Source organism: Balaenoptera physalus (assembly GCF_965194825.1).
Source record: "Balaenoptera physalus genome assembly, chromosome: 11".
NCBI classification, from domain to species: Eukaryota; Metazoa; Chordata; class Mammalia; order Artiodactyla; family Balaenopteridae; genus Balaenoptera; species Balaenoptera physalus.
Window position 1 is genome coordinate 61,889,232 of NC_138896.1, and position 15,199 is coordinate 61,904,430.

A 15,199-nucleotide genomic window follows, 5' to 3' on the forward strand; every position below is an offset into this window, starting at 1 on the left:
AATGCTCTACATACTGGATGTAGAATTCAATTGCTAACTGGCCTGACTCAAAATGTAATGAGGACATTTTAGATTTGAAAAGAAAATACCTAAGAAAATTTTCTTAGTTTAAGAATTTTTTTTTCCTTTGGCCACGCCACGTGACGTGAGGAATCTTAGTTCTCTGACCAGGGATCGAACCCAGGCCCCCTGCAGTGGAAGCATGGAGTCTTAACCACTGGACCACCAGGGAGGTCCCGAAAAATTTTTAAACTTGCTGTAAATACCCCCTACTCCATCAGCCAAAGCTCACGAGAGAGGCTCATCCTCAGTTACACCCCTTCACAGAGGGCCTGTTATACGAAGGGATCTGATATTTGTGGGATGACCCTGGGACAGCAGGAGGTCCCTGGGCACCTCTCTGGTTGTGAGGAAACGTGTTTTGTCTCCTGTGAGAGTTCAGAAGTAAGCGTGTTTCATTGGATTGGCCCAATGCCTTGAAAATTCGTATGTGGGATATACTCACTTTGATCAGCAGAGTCAAGAGGAGCTTGACTTCAGGGCTTCATTCATCTACACTAACTCAACTGCATACATTCCTGGCAAAAGAGAAAAGTCACAGCTTGGTTAATAAGAGGAAGATTGATGTAATGGCTGGTGTGTCTGCAGCCCCCATCTCCACTCTTTCTCATTAATCAGGTATCAGACTCAACAGGGTTGTGTACCCAAAGTGATTAGCAAGCTTTTATGCAAGTTTAAGGGCTTTTTTTCAAGGATGATTTTGGCTATGCATAATTTCTGCCTTACAGATTGAATTTCCAGCGTAACTGTCACTTGCCTAGGTTGCAGCTCCACTATATTTCTTTTTTTTCTTTTTTGTTTATTTTTTCTTTTTTTGTTTTTGTTTTTTATTTTTATTCTTTTTTTGGCTTTTGGGAGGGGTTTGTTCTTTTGTGTGTGTGTTTCTTTTTTGGGTTTTTTTCAGTATTTTTTCTTTTTCTGCAACTCCACTATATTTCATTAATTAAGCATACTATTGCTTGGTTCTTTCGAGGAATAAAGAATTAATTTTATCAGTGTAAAATGAAGCCTTGATAAACATGCTGGATAACTTTAGGTCCTATTCTGCAGGTCCTATCTACAAGTGGTCATTTTATGGTAAGTTGTTCTGTGCTGCATTTTGTAAATTTTCTATTGAGTGATACTGAGTTGACATTGGTGTTGTCTGTCTGTCATTGCAGGTATGAAGAAATGCTAAGGGCCAAGACCCATCCCATTTCCAAGCTCTCCTATTCAGCCAGCCAGTTTTACTTGGAAGCTGCAGCCAAGTACCTGAGCGCAAATAAGATGAAGGAGATGATGGCTGTGCTCTCGAAGCTCGACACGGAAGACCAGCTGGTGTTCCTGAAGTCTCGGAAGCGGCTTGCAGAGGCTGCTGACCTGCTCAACAGGGAAGGTCGGAGGGAAGAGGCTGCCCTGCTGATGAAGCAACATGGTTGCCTCTTAGAGGCTGCCAGGCTCACCGCCGACAAGGACTTGCAGGCCTCGTGTCTCCTGGCGGCCGCCCACCTCAACGTGGCCAGGGATTCTGATGTCGACCATACCAAGGCCATCCTCAGAGAAGCCCTGGACCTCTGCCATCAGACCAATCAGGCGTCCGGCATCGCCGAGGCCCACTTCCTGCAGGGAGTGATCCTGAGAGACTTTCCAAAGCTCAAGGACGCCTTCCTGAGGTTTGGCACCCTCAACCACTCGGCAGGGGCAGTGGAGGCACTCTACGAAGCCGCCAGCCGCTGTGAGGCCCAGCCCGAGGATGTCCTTGCCCTGGCTCCGGCGGGCCTGGAGGTCCTTCTCAATCTGGTCAGGGCCCTCAAAAGAGTGACCAACAACGCGGAGAAGGAGATGGTCAAGTCTTGCTTTGAGTTTTTTGGGATTTCGCAGGTGGATGCCAAGTACTGCCAGATAGCTCAAAACAACCCCGGACCCATATCAAGAATCATTTTTGACCTGGATTTGAACTTGAGAGAGAAGAAAACGAAAGAGCATTTCTTGATAATGACGGACCAGGTGAAATTAGCCTTAAACAAACACCTTCTGAGCAGGCTGTGTCAGATCACACGGAGCCTGCTTGGGAAGACCTACCTGGGCATCTGCACGAGGTTTATCGTGGGCTTAAAATGTGAGGATGGACACTGTGAAGATTTCCACAGGCCTTTGCGGCGTCATGAGGCCAAGCGTTTGGTTCAGACAAAAATACACCTGGTGGCAATCAGCGGATTGCTTTTGGAAGCCAAGAAAGTATTCCCTAAAGTCTTAGCTAAAGAACTTGAAGAAATCGATTATATTTTGTCTCCGGATAAATATGGCCTTTGCAAATCCCTGCTGAATGTCCTCTTCCCTAAGCATTTCCATCAGAGAGTATTGTCAGAAAACCCCATGGCATGCAAAGAAGTCCTGAAACCACATTACAAATCCTTCCGGTCCTACAGGTCTGCTCTGAAAGAGTACATCCATGTCCTATTTCAAAACGAAGGGGCTCGAAGCCGTCGGGAGTCCACGGACCTGTGGCTGAGTGCCATGCAGGCTTTCCTTCTCTCTTCTAGCTACCCTGATGAGCTTGAAAAGCTGCTCCACCAGGAGGAGGACTGCTACAACCGGGAACTCAAAGCCTTCCAGGCTGAAAAAGAGGAAAGGGGCAGGGGGAGAGGCAGCAGGATGAAAGGAATAGAAGGGAAATTTGGCATGCTGACGCCCAACAAGGATGATGAGAGCGTGGAGAAGACCCACCTGTGCTTCATCCGGCTGCTGGAGGATTCCATCCACCAGTTCTACGTGTGCAGGAACCCAGAAGACTACAAGAGGCGCTTTTTCCGTTTCATGAACGTCCTTGTCAAGAGGTGCAAAGAGCCACTCATCCCCAGCATTGGGAACACGGTGGCCCTGCTGGAGTTCCAGTTCGTCCACTGCGGGGCGGTCCTGGCCCGCCTCTGGAAGAACGCCGTCCTGTGCCTCCCCAAGAGCTACATCGCGCTGTTGCACTACTGGGAGTTCCTGTTCAGCAAGAAGGACCGGGAGCCTGGGGATGTGTTCGCCATCATTCAGGAATACAGACCCAAGGATGTGACCAGAGCCATTCAGGATTTCCGGTTCCACCTGTCCTACCTCGTCAAGGTGCTCTGCGGCCGCGAGAATGAGAACTTCAATGTCCTGCTCGATGCCTTCAGTGAAATTGACTACGTGGTGTCCGGGGAGGCAGAGCGGACCCTGGTGCTGTGCTTGGTGATGCTCGTGAACACTGAGGGGGTGCTGCAGCCATCATGCAAGCCTCTTCTGTCAAGCCACTTCCAGGAGATCGAGGCCAGGCTGCAGCAGATGAGCATGGGCTTCCCGAGCCAGGTCCCCAAGAGGCTCCTCAGAGTGGTGAAGCAGGTGCAGCTGGCAGTCAACGTGAAGTCTGTGGCGGAGGCGCTGCAGGACCTGCTCTTTGAGCGGGATGAAGAGTACCTGATGGACTGCCGCTGGCAGTGGGACAGCGGGCACGCCAAAGGGACCACGGTCCGAGGCCTCTACCACGAGGAGGTCAGACTGAACCACCTGTTCTCCGTGGACCCCGTGGGCTACTTTGTCGAGCCCGAGTACGAGGTTGGTCAGGACGAGATGGAGGAGCTGGCCTTGGAAGACCGGGACCACCTCCTTGCCACCATCCTGTCGCAGAAGCAGTGGAAGGCTTCTATCCAGCGGAAGCTGCGGAGGGCCTACCTGGTGGTGTCCCTGTGCGTCAGCTGGAGGAGGAGGGTGGGGGCCCAGACCGAGCACTTCAGGGAGGAGGGCAGGGAACCCAGGGCTGGGAGCTTCAAAAAGGCCGACGTGGACAGGACCCAGTGCGACCTGTGTGGGGTGAAGTTCACCCGCGGGCCCGAGAACTATTTCGGCCCTGATCAGGCATTTGAGGGAGCAGCTCCTGAGGCTGTGGCCCTTTCTGGGGCCGAGCTGGAAGACGAGCAAGGTCGGGAGAGGAGCAGTGAGTCTTACGAGCAGCACATCCGCCTGCAAAGCCACCAGAGGCAGCAAGTGGCCTACCAGAAGTACTCAGACTTTTTCCACAAGAAGGTGGACCCGGCTATTGATGAAGGCAAGCTGGTGGTGCAGGACATGGAGCAGAACATGTGGGTCCGCAGCCACCTGGGCTCCAAAGAGCACAGCCACGTGTTGCAGAGGAAGGTCCAGGAGAACATCAAGAAGGTCTCGGACATGGTGGAGGACCTCTACAGGCGGAAGGCCTGGGCTGGTGGTAAGGGCCCTCAGAAGTGGGGCACAGATGGTGTCAGAACCCGGGCTTTGAGAACACATGTCCGACTCCAGTCCTTTGTAGTGATGTCTGACCTGGGGATGATGGAATCTTGGCATTAGCAGAAATACAAGTGAGGACCATGCGTTCTCCAATTACAGAAAAGCCCCATTGTTTGGACCACCCCTCCCACAGTTAACAATGTGTCATCACCTTGGGTCAGGATGGTTTCCCCTGGCACAACAGACAAGAAAAGTGTTTGCTAACCAATTCTATGTAGAGGATAGAGGGGGAATGTTTCAAGTCTTGAGGAAACTCTTTAAACGTCCCCTGACTCATTAATTGAGTGATCGTTTCTTGAGCACCTACTATATGCTGAACCCTTGACTAAGATCTAGAGGTGCGTAGCTGGTCTCTTCCGTTTAGGAGGGTCCTCACACCGTACCCAGCGTGAGCCTTTAATAAGAATTCTTATGTGGTCTGTGAATCAGATTTCCTCTGACATCCTTATTAGCTACGACTTAGCAATGCTAAATGGAAGTTATGTATAAAATCAGTGAAATTGCATATTTTTAAATCGTTCTAGGATTCACACACTCTGGTTTAAGATAATAACAGTTTGAACAAAAGCTTCCTCGAAAGGCTTGCTACTGGCAGTGTCTCCAGACAGGCAGGACTGGTATCAGGCTGGCATCTACCTGTGGTTTCTGCTCCTGGTGGCAGACAGTGGCCTTATGCTGCCCTTCTCCACAGGGGAAGCAGAGACGAGCTCCCAGGAGCTGGGGGCTTTGGCTCTAGTACTGAGTGTCCTGGTCCCTACAGCCGCCCTTTCACTCAGAGCTCTCGTTCTTTGGTTCCCTAGCGGAGGAGGTCATGGCTCGGCTGGTGAACGTCCTGATCCCGTCCGTCAGGGATGCGCGGGAGTGGCTGAGGAAAACAGAGCTGCACTTGAAGGAAGAAGGTGAGGAGTCCTTCACCCCAGGGTGATGCTCTGGGTCTTGTGGTTCTTGATTCTGCTGGCTCCCAGGTCAGTCTGAAGTAGGGCCGCCTGTGACGTGAGCAGTGGCTGCTCACCATCTAGAAGCACCGCCCCCAGTGACTCAGGTCAGTAGTGATAGAGTGGCTGGGTTCCCCCATCTGACTGTGAGGGCTGTTACTCAGGGCTTCTGCCAGTTGCTTTTCCAAAAACGTTTGCCACTCATGAGCTGTTATCAGTGATGCTCTGTCACTACTCCCATGGTGGGCAAAGTGTTGCAAAGCCATCCCTAGATAAATGTTTGCCTGTGCAAACCATTCATGTAAGTCCATGAATATGTATTGAGTGTCTAGAATGTATCAGTACTGTTCTGGGCTTGGGGATATAAAACAAATTTGTGAACAAAACACATAAAATCATTGGGGAAACTTGCATACATCTTCCTTCAGAGGGTTTAAGGCTGGTGTTTAGGGAGTTGAGTTTCTTTCCTGACAGTCAGACTTATCTTGCCGAGTTCTATTTGGTGTGGAAAGTCTCCCCCTCCTGGGGAGACCTTATTTCTTCTTCCTCCCAGTATCTCACCTGCCCCAGATTGCCCTTCTGTGAGTCCTCACAATCCAGATGCTGCTGGAAAATCCAGACCCCCGAGCTGGGGAAAACTGGAAAGGACTTGACACAAATGTCTGTGCCAATAAAAAATCTTTAGATTGTGGTCCCTGCTGGCACTATGATTTTTGTGATTGTTTCAAACAGGAGAACATAACTGGGATACCAACTCAAGGCTGTGGTTGATTTTAGGCTTTGTTTGACTAATTTTTCATTTAAAGGGCTTCTAAAATAAGGCCAGAGGAACTAGCCTGTAAAAGAACATTCTGGAGAAGGGTGTTTACTTTGGCTCTGGCTTTTTTTTTTTTTTTCTTTAATTTAAAACGACGATTATAGAGACATCAGGTTTTACTAGGATGTTATATGTTGCGGTAGAGTGAAAAAGATCACCACTCTGCACTTCATTTCTGTTGTTTTGCTTTTTAAACAGGTGTCGTTCAAGAAGATGATTACGAAAATGAAGTGGAAGACTTTGGTGAGCTCCGTCCCAGAAGGCGTTTTCGGAAATGTGCAAAGCAGAGAAGGTGGTAACGTCCACGCGGCTGCTGCTTCCTAAACCTTCAGGACGTTCCATCCTGACTTAGAATCCCGAGTGCTGGGGCAGATGAGGAGAAGAATATACATTAGCATAAGAAGTGGCGGGAGGGGTCTAACAATGCCTTTGCTTTTCATTCTTGTTATTTCTCTCTCTGTGGTGGCTCAGGGTCTGACTGCTCCCTCAGAGCGGGGGCCTCTTAAGTGTTTTTCAAGTTCAAGTCCAGCAGTACTGGGTCCCCCTAAAAGAGGCTCAGGCGAGAGGAGTCATGGCTGGAGGGAACCTTGGGATCCTCCCCCCGAGACCCCCGGGTTCTCTGGCTCGTCATCACCATGACACCGGTCATTAAGTAGCAGGGACATCCCTCACCTCAGAGTTGCCACGGCCCTGGCCCTGGCCCGGGAACAGTGCCCCCAGATCCTCTCATCTCTCTTCATGCTGCTGGCCACCCCCGACTCCAGGCCACACTGGTCACCTCTGAGCCCACCTGTGGCTTAATTCCTTCTCTTATATATGTTAGCCTTTTCTCTCGGTGACAACGGTTCTGCCTGCCTTCCCCCCTTTTTTTGAGACCATCCTCAGCTGCCCGTGCAAGTCGCGATTAGACTACCTCAGAATGTAGTCAAGAATTCCCCATTGTCTTCTGGGCAGCCAGCCTCAGGACCAGCCCCCTAGAATGAAAGGCTGGGGGATGTTGCCGGGGGTTCCCAGCCTGTCTCTCCAAGGTTGTCCCAACTCTACCTTGGCTCTGGTGCAGACATTCCAAACAGTGTTTTGTATGTAGCCCTCTACGTCTAGTTTCCTTGGGTCTCCCTGGCAAGTTAGCTGTCCTAGCTTAGCTTGACATTCCGATGAGTTTTCCCCCACTGAGCTCTCCACGGGAGCACCGGGACCTGCAGAGCTGGAGGTTGGAGACAGGTAGACAGAGGAGAAGCCAGCCTTGTGGTGCCCATCCATAAGCATTTGGCCATGAATCACTGCCCCGTGGCCAGCAGGTCTGGGAAGAAGAAGGGGCCGTGGGCCTGTTTGCAGGAGGCCGTTGCTGCCCACTGAGCCATCGGTTTGTCCCTTTCTGGAAGCTCTTCCGCCTCTCTCATGGTCACTTCCCTCTCTGTCCCCCACCCTTCAGCCCGGCCTGGTGCCAAAGGTCAGGCTCACATTGGTCCGTCGCTGTTTCATCATCACCACAGAACCAGCCTTCTCCCCATGCTGCTGCTGCTTTGGCTGATCTTTGTTTTTTTCTTCATTGTCTTTCTAAATGACTCTGTTTTCCTTGAAATGTATGGTTTCTAATTTTTATTAGTTTATGGTTCTAATTTTTATTCCAGGTGTTTTTATTAACTTCACTTGCCAAGAAAAAAAAAAAAATCAAATCTTGCTGTATGATCACATTTTTATAAAGTTAAATCATTTCTCTTACCTTTCTCTCCACTTGTTTATTTCTCATCTCTACTTAGAGAGTAAAGGGGTAAATCGTGGAGCAGGTTCTTTCTGGTCAGCTGGTGGACAGAAGCTTGCCGTGTCTTCTGAAACTGAGAAATCCAGGGGCCCACAGCTGCAGCTGACTGCACCATCTCTTGAGGGCCTGCCTGTGTAAATTCTTTCCCTTTGGGTGTTTCCAAGCAGGCAGGGTGTGGACTGGGAGGGGTTTTGTCCGTGCCCCACAACAGGAACATTTCCCTGGGAGACGGGAGACCTGGAATTGAATCCTGGTCCTGCCCCAAGGAGCTGTATAGCCTGGGACAAGTCAGACCCGGCCCACACTCCCTGAGGTCTAGAATGCGGCACCACCCCCGAGGGACTGGGGATCTGGTGTGGCAGGTTTGGGGCACAATATTTAATAACAACACAGCATTGTGCCACTTGTGCTGGTCATTTCTCTTCACGCATCTGTCTCCTTCAGGGTTTTTGCAAGATGGGAATCTGGCATTCCTGGGTTCTCCAGCCATGACACCATCTTAATCTCAATGCCTAACCTCTCTCTGTCTCTCACACACACACACGCACACGCACACGCACACACACACACACACACACACTCACTCACTCACTCCTCCCTGGCCGTCTCCAGCAGGCTGACTCAGGGTCTGAGTTGCCTGCAGCGTGTTCCCAGATACCATGTAGTTGCCAGAAATCCACCCCTGGGTCGTCCTTAAGTTCCTGATCCAGAGGATGGGTAAATCAACACAGCAGGTAACGTTGCTCTCCCTCTGCCATAAGTATCTTTCCTCAGCCCTGAGACTGTCTTTGTCCGATCCTGTCCCTCTAAACATGCTTCGGAGATTCTGCCTGTAGAGTGCAAGGCAGGTGGGGACACCAGGAGCCATCTCCCCACCCAGGAGCCCCCGTAGCAGCCGAGAGGTCGAACGTCCATGGTGGGGGGGGGTCTCCCTGTTGAACTTGACAGACCCGCCCACCTTACCACAGCAGAGACAGCAGGCCTGCCAACAGCAGTATAGAGCTGAGCCTCACTCCCACCCGCCGCCCAGAAAAACGTCTCCTCGCCTGCTAAGGGGGAGGGAAAGCCATCAGCCAGGTACTGGGTGTTCTTTAGGTGGGTTGTTGTTGACAGACCTGCCTCCCGGTTCTGCAGAATCCTAACTGTACTCAGAATCCTATGTTCTCTGCTTAAGACACAGCATCTCACCCTCCTCAGTGGTGATGTGACCTGAGCATCTGATAGGACCTTGTGGGCGGATGGGCTACACTAAAAGGAGAACTGTCATCACGGGATCTTGGAAGTGAGCCATTAAGATTGAAATTTGGCTTCTTTTACTGGCCATGGGCATTCAGACATGTTATTTAAAATCTCTGAGCCCATTCAGGCATTTATAAAACGGAAATAATGACACAAGCTTGGAGCTTGCGTGTAATTACATTACCTTCCCTCCTCCCCTGCCTCCCTTCCCTAGTGGGACCAAGAACGCAAAAAGATTCCAGGCATCTATTTCCAGGGCAGGGAGGGGTGGCCACGAAGGATGATGAGCTCTGGGGACAGAGCTGGGTCAGCTTTGTGATGCCTGGACAGAGGTGGGGACATTTCTGAGAGGGCTTTGTTCCCAGGGGCCTAACCTTTTTAGAGACTGAGACTATTTTTAGCCTAAGTTTTTGTGATTCTGCAGGACAGCTGTTTCAGGCAAGTATGTAGGCCACCCTGTGGTATTTGGAGTCATTTTAAGGTTAGGGAGTGGGATGGGGGAAGAGAATGAGAATAACTCCCAAGACGTTTCCTTTGTGGCTACTCTAGAGCGTCTGGAGGGGCCGAGCAGGTGAACATCCTTTTTTTTTTTTTGGCCGCGCCATGCGTCATGTGGGAATCTTAGTTCCCCGACCAGGGATAGAACCCGTGTCCGCTGCAGTGGAAGCACAGAGTCTTAACCACTGGACCTCCAGGGAAGTCCCCAGATGAACAGCCCTTTTTACACTTCAAGTTGAGAGTCAATGTCTGCCCTCTTTCCATTTTTCTGCCATTCCGTTTGCCAAAGCCAAATCATGATGGAGAAAAGATGGACGACACCCGCCCTGATGAGGCTGTAGGAGGTGGGCTTACCCATGGCAGCGGGAACGAAACCAGGACAGCCTTCCTGGAGGCCATGCGACAGTATCTGTTAAATTTAAAAACGGATTCAACTTTGGACCCAGCATTCCTACATTTTGTTTTTTAATTGCAATCATTTTTAATTGTGGTAAAATACACACAACATGCAATTTACCGTCTTCATTTTTCAGTGTTAAATACATTCACCCTGTTGTGCCCACCATCACCATCCATCTCCAGAACTTTATTACTTTGCAAAACTGAAACTCTGCACCCACTGCACAACAACTGCCCACTTCCCCTCCACCCAGCCTCTGGCACCCTCCATTCCACTGTCTGTGTATATGATTTTGACTACTCTAGGGACCTCAGGGAAGTGGAATCATACAGTATTTGTCCTTTTGTGACTGGCTTATTTCACTCAATGTCTTCAAGGTCCCTCCATGTTGTAGCATATTGCAGAATTTCCTTCCCTTTTAAGGCTGAATAATATTCTATTGTATGTATATTATCAGCATTTTTACTTTTAGGGATTTTTTTTTTTTTTTTTTTTTGGACTGCCAGGGAATTCCCTAGGGATTTCTATTAGCAAAACATTCCTACAAGTGCCCAAATAAACGTCCACTTCTGGAGCCTCCAAGAGAGCACAAAATTGCAGACAACTCAAGTATTCAGCTGGGGTGTGGCTGAACATCGTGAATATGGGTCAGGTTTTAGAAAGATGGAAATGCGCTGGCATGGAAATGTGGCGAAGGTCAATTGCTCCCTGAAAACTCAAGCTAAAGAGGAGGCTCTGTGGTTCAATCCACTTTTGTAAAACAAAAATTTAATTCCAAATTGTTGTTGATGGTGATCTTGAGTACTCTGTAAGACGTGGGATTTTAAAAATAGTTTGGAGTCTACGTGTGGTCATAAAAAATAAAGATATTTCTGGAGATCAAAACGGAGAGGTGCAGGAGGGCAAATATTTGTTGCTCAAAGAGGCAGTCAGAGAAGAACGTGCCCCCCATTGACTCAGGTGCTTACAAAGCGATATTAAGAGGTGATGATAATCCAGTAGGAAAGGATGCTCTTCAAGACACCCCTTGAGGCCTCACAGATCAACTCTGTCCTGTGCTTCTCATCCAACTGATCCCCATCCAACTGGTGTGCATCTGCAGCCAGCAGTAAATAAGAGGGCACCTCAGCTTCTAAGGTTGTCCGTCAATTACACCTTGAACTTTTATCACCTGACCCTGCTATGTCCTATTCTTAGTAATCTTGATTCAAGGATACTCCCCGAGAGCATCCTTGCCCTTGAGTCTCCCAAATGATGGCATCTTCCTGCTGCCTTCCCTAGCTTCTTTCCTAAGCTCTAAGGACACACTCACCTAGCTATGGGGCTTGAGACAGAGCAAACAACAACAAGAACAGCTGTCGTTTAGTAAGTGAGTACTTTAGTGGTGGCTTATACAGGTACCGCCCTAGTGAGTACTCATAGCAGCCCCATGAGGGAGATGTCATGATCACATCCATCACACAGATGAGAACTGAGGCTCTAAGAGCTCCATCTAGCCCCGTCCCTCAGGACTCTCCTCTCCAGCACTAGCCCATGGGGATCACAGGTAAGTTTGTTTGAACTGTACACAGATAAAAAGGGTAGAAGTTTTCTTGGAATAAAAACAGTTTTCTTCCATCTTCTATTCCACCAATTTCCTCCTCCCTTCAGTTTTCCTTCATGCAGATGTCATCGTGTTTCCAATTTTCTGGGGTCCTTTGACCATTCTGACTGCTGATCTTTCAGGTGCTAATTTGGCAGCTGTGGGGGGAGCATGTTTTTTGTCACTGCTCACAAAGTCCCTTTCCCTGGGTGAGAGCTTCAGGGCTTCTTTCCCACCATGTCTTTGGTCTCATCGGCCCAGGAGTGGGACCGCGGGGCCAATACAGGGCTTGGCCATATCCAAGGGAGGGAAAGAGCTTCTCACGTAGAATGTTCCTGACTCTACAGAGGAGAGCTTCTGGGTCAGAGTGAGGGGGAAACACTTTATCCCTCCCTCTGGGGCTGTGAGATGTCTGAACAGCTGGCCGAAAGGGAGAAGATGGCAGTGTGCCTTCCTCAAGTTTGTGTGCCTGATGCCAAACATCGGAATCCTTGGAATCAACCACGGGATGGGTGACCTTGATCATCAATTCTCTCAGCTCATCAAAACTCAGCTCTTAAGGACCCAAGTCAGGTTAGAATTTTTAGGGACACCTGAGTTTGTAATTGAGGCATTTTCTGGAAGAACTCTAATCTTCCTCCTATCAAGGGCTTTCAAATAAAATTTTGAAAGAAGAAGAAATCCTATTAGAATAAAAGTAGACTCTGGAGATGTTAGTCTGTCAGGCTGTCTGTGCCGCAGGAGGGGGAATGTGGCCTGGCCCCAAGGGCACAGCTGTGAGTAGGCAGGACACGTGTGTGTGTGTGTGTGTGTGTGTGTGTGTTTGTGTGTAGGGACCAGGACATGGAGGAAGAAGGTGCATGTGGCTGAATTTCTCATCCCTTCTGTTCCTTCTTTGTATTTAACTCAAAGGAAAAAAAAAATGCACAGGCTGCCCGGGGGTGTCCAGGTGGAATGAAGCCACCGCAGTTTAGTCCAAGTGAATGTCAATCCGCAAATATATCTGAGAAAGAGTCTTTGCCAAGGGACGAACACTGTCTACCCTTTTCACAGGAGATATTTTAAAAAATCAAGTGAGAGCCGGCAATCTGAAGGGTCTACACGCCCTTTTTTCACCCTGCACTGATAGGAGTAGGTGTGTGGGGTAGGGTCGTCAGGGAGGGGCAGGGGGAGCTCTGTGCAGTGCGGAGGCGGCTGCCTTTTCTACATATGGAGAGAACTAGAGCCCTTCTTGGCTAGGGCTGTCACCCCACTAATGATAACCAGGTATATTAGTCTGTTTATATTGGGCTGCCATAAGAAAGTACCACAGATTGGAGGGCTTAAACAATGGAAATGTATATTCTCACTTCTGGAGGCTCGAAGTCTGAGATCAAGGTGTTGACAGTTTGGTCTTTCCTGAGGCCTCTCTCCGTGGCTTGTAGACGGCCGTCTTCTCCCTGTGTCCACACATGGTCCTCCCTCCGTGCGTGTCTGTGTCCAAGTTTCCTCTTCTTATAAGGACACCAGTCCTACTGGATTAGGGCCCACCCTAATGACCTCATTTAACTTAATCACCTCTTTAAAGACCCTCTCTCTAAACACAGTCACATTCTGAGGTACTGGGGGTTAGGATTTTAACATACAAATCTGGGGGAGGGGGACACAACTTAGCCCATAGACCAGGTTACGGCATCAGCTTTTCTGAGCCACTCGAGGAAGAAGGAGTTTGGTTGAACCATTAGCCTCAGTTGTCAAGTCACAGAGAGCAGAGCCTGGGATGAAAGTTCTGGCTGAGTGAAGGGGACCAAAGGCTTTAGTCATCTGGTCAACTAGGATGCTGCAGGTGCTGCAGGAGCTTGGACAACTGGCTGGCGGGGGCGCAGGAGCGGTAATAAATACTGTCCTTTGAGGTCTGCCTTCTGCCTCCCTTCTGTCTTTTCTGATCTTACTCCCAAACGTCTCCATTACTCCTGGGGCCTCAGTTTCCTTGCTGTGCTCATCACTTCTTGATCAAGTCTTCCTGTCCCAACACCTCTTCCAAAGACCTGCTGATACCTTCTTAAAGTTCAAGGTGTAGGAGGTGCCATCTTTCTGGGAACCAAGTCTTCTGTCACAGATTATGTGTCATTTGCTTTCATTTTTTAGAGAAAGCCTTCTTTCAACCATATCTTGACTTTTTCATTACCAGTAATTTCCATTTGTACTCTTCAACTTTTGTTTTCCTAAAGACTAAGATAGTGTCTGTTCCTGCAAGGCATTTGATTGATGTTAACCTTGTTTTGCACTAGAGATCTCTAGAGGTCTGAGGCACCAAGTTCTGTAGACACGAAGGAATACAATGAATCCCACCCGTCCCTTTAAACAAAAGTTATCTTGCTGCCAAGTGCTGTGGAATTATATAATTATCAGTTTTGCTTTGTTAGATAATTGTGATTTTTAAATGCTTTCCTGAAAATAGCTTTAAAAAAATCTACATTTTTCTACCTTCTCTGAAACTTAGGGATCATTTAAGGTTGTTTTTTTTTTCTCCAATTTTCTTGTTGCTAAAATGCTGCAAGAAATGACATTATTAAAAATGAACCAGAACAAAGTTAGGGCATTTTTTTTTTCTCTGACACAGAAGAGGCTCTTTCATTTCCCTGGGTCTCCTGTTCTCCACCTACTCTCAGTGTAAGTGGGATGGTCTAAAGATTCATGGAACACTTGCAAAATTCTTGAAATTTCAGACTGGGAAAGTTCTATGCAAGTGTGAAAAACAAAGAACAGGACTACACACAGAACAATGGCTAACCAGACGCAGCCATGGCTGCCCTGCTTTCATAACGCAAAAATAGCTGTGCTGCAGTCGCTTTTTGTTTGTTTTTAATATGCTTATTTGAGAATTTATTCTGTTTTTAAATTTAGACAACTCATGGGAATTTGGATCACACCATTTACCAATTTTAGGTTCAAAAAAATCATCACAACTTTCAAATATTACAAGGCATGACATTAAAAACTCAAGATTAATAATAATAGTTTCAGATCACCTAAGAGAAGAGTATTTTTTTTCCCCCACTAAGGTATCTATATCTGCCAGCTTGAATAGTAGGCCATGCTAACTCTCCAGCTGTTTTCTTTTCTAACTCTTTGCTTCTACTAAATCCTAATCTTAGGCACACAGGACACCAGCAGGTGTTTGATAGCTCTGTTAATTGGTTTGGATATTGGAGCAATTTCTTACTGAAGGCTGTACTCCAAGCCTGCTAGGTCGACCGTTACACTGCATTGGGATCCCAGGAGGGTGAATGTTTGAGCCTGGAAGGGAACACTGCCTGCAGTCCTGTTCTGCCCTTGATTGACTTGGCCCAGGAAAGAATTTCTTCATGGTCTGGTACAGTGTTTGAATGTGACTTTTTAACAGGTTCAGTAATATATTGACTTCTTTCTCTGATGAATGAAGAAAATAAATGTTGAGGAAAAAAATCCTACTCGGTGATAGAGTCTTTTGTACCACAGTTCAACCTCCTTGTGAAATTCTGATACCTCTTTTTTTTTTTTTTTGGCCATACCATACAGCATGTGGGATCTTAGTTCCCCAACCAGGGATCAAACCCGAGCCCCCGGCAGTGGAAGCACGGAGTCTTAACCACTGGACTGCCAGGGAATTCCCCTG

The 15,199-nt window shown here is 48.3% G+C and overlaps 1 protein-coding gene across 8 annotated transcripts in view; it reads left to right on the forward strand.

Moving 5' to 3' along the window:
• Positions 1–7,803, forward strand: part of TRANK1 (tetratricopeptide repeat and ankyrin repeat containing 1) — an 86,960-nt gene extending 79,157 nt beyond the window's left edge. For all 8 annotated transcript variants that reach the window (XM_082412704.1, XM_082412700.1, XM_082412707.1 and 5 more), the window contains 3 exons: positions 1,221–4,270; positions 5,130–5,228; positions 6,280–7,803. In XM_082412704.1, the coding sequence (XP_082268830.1) occupies positions 1,221–4,270; positions 5,130–5,228; positions 6,280–6,380 (3,250 nt within the window). In that variant the 3' untranslated portion in view covers positions 6,381–7,803. The remainder of the gene's footprint in view (positions 1–1,220; positions 4,271–5,129; positions 5,229–6,279) is intronic.
• The last annotated feature ends 7,396 nt before the right edge of the window (positions 7,804–15,199 follow it).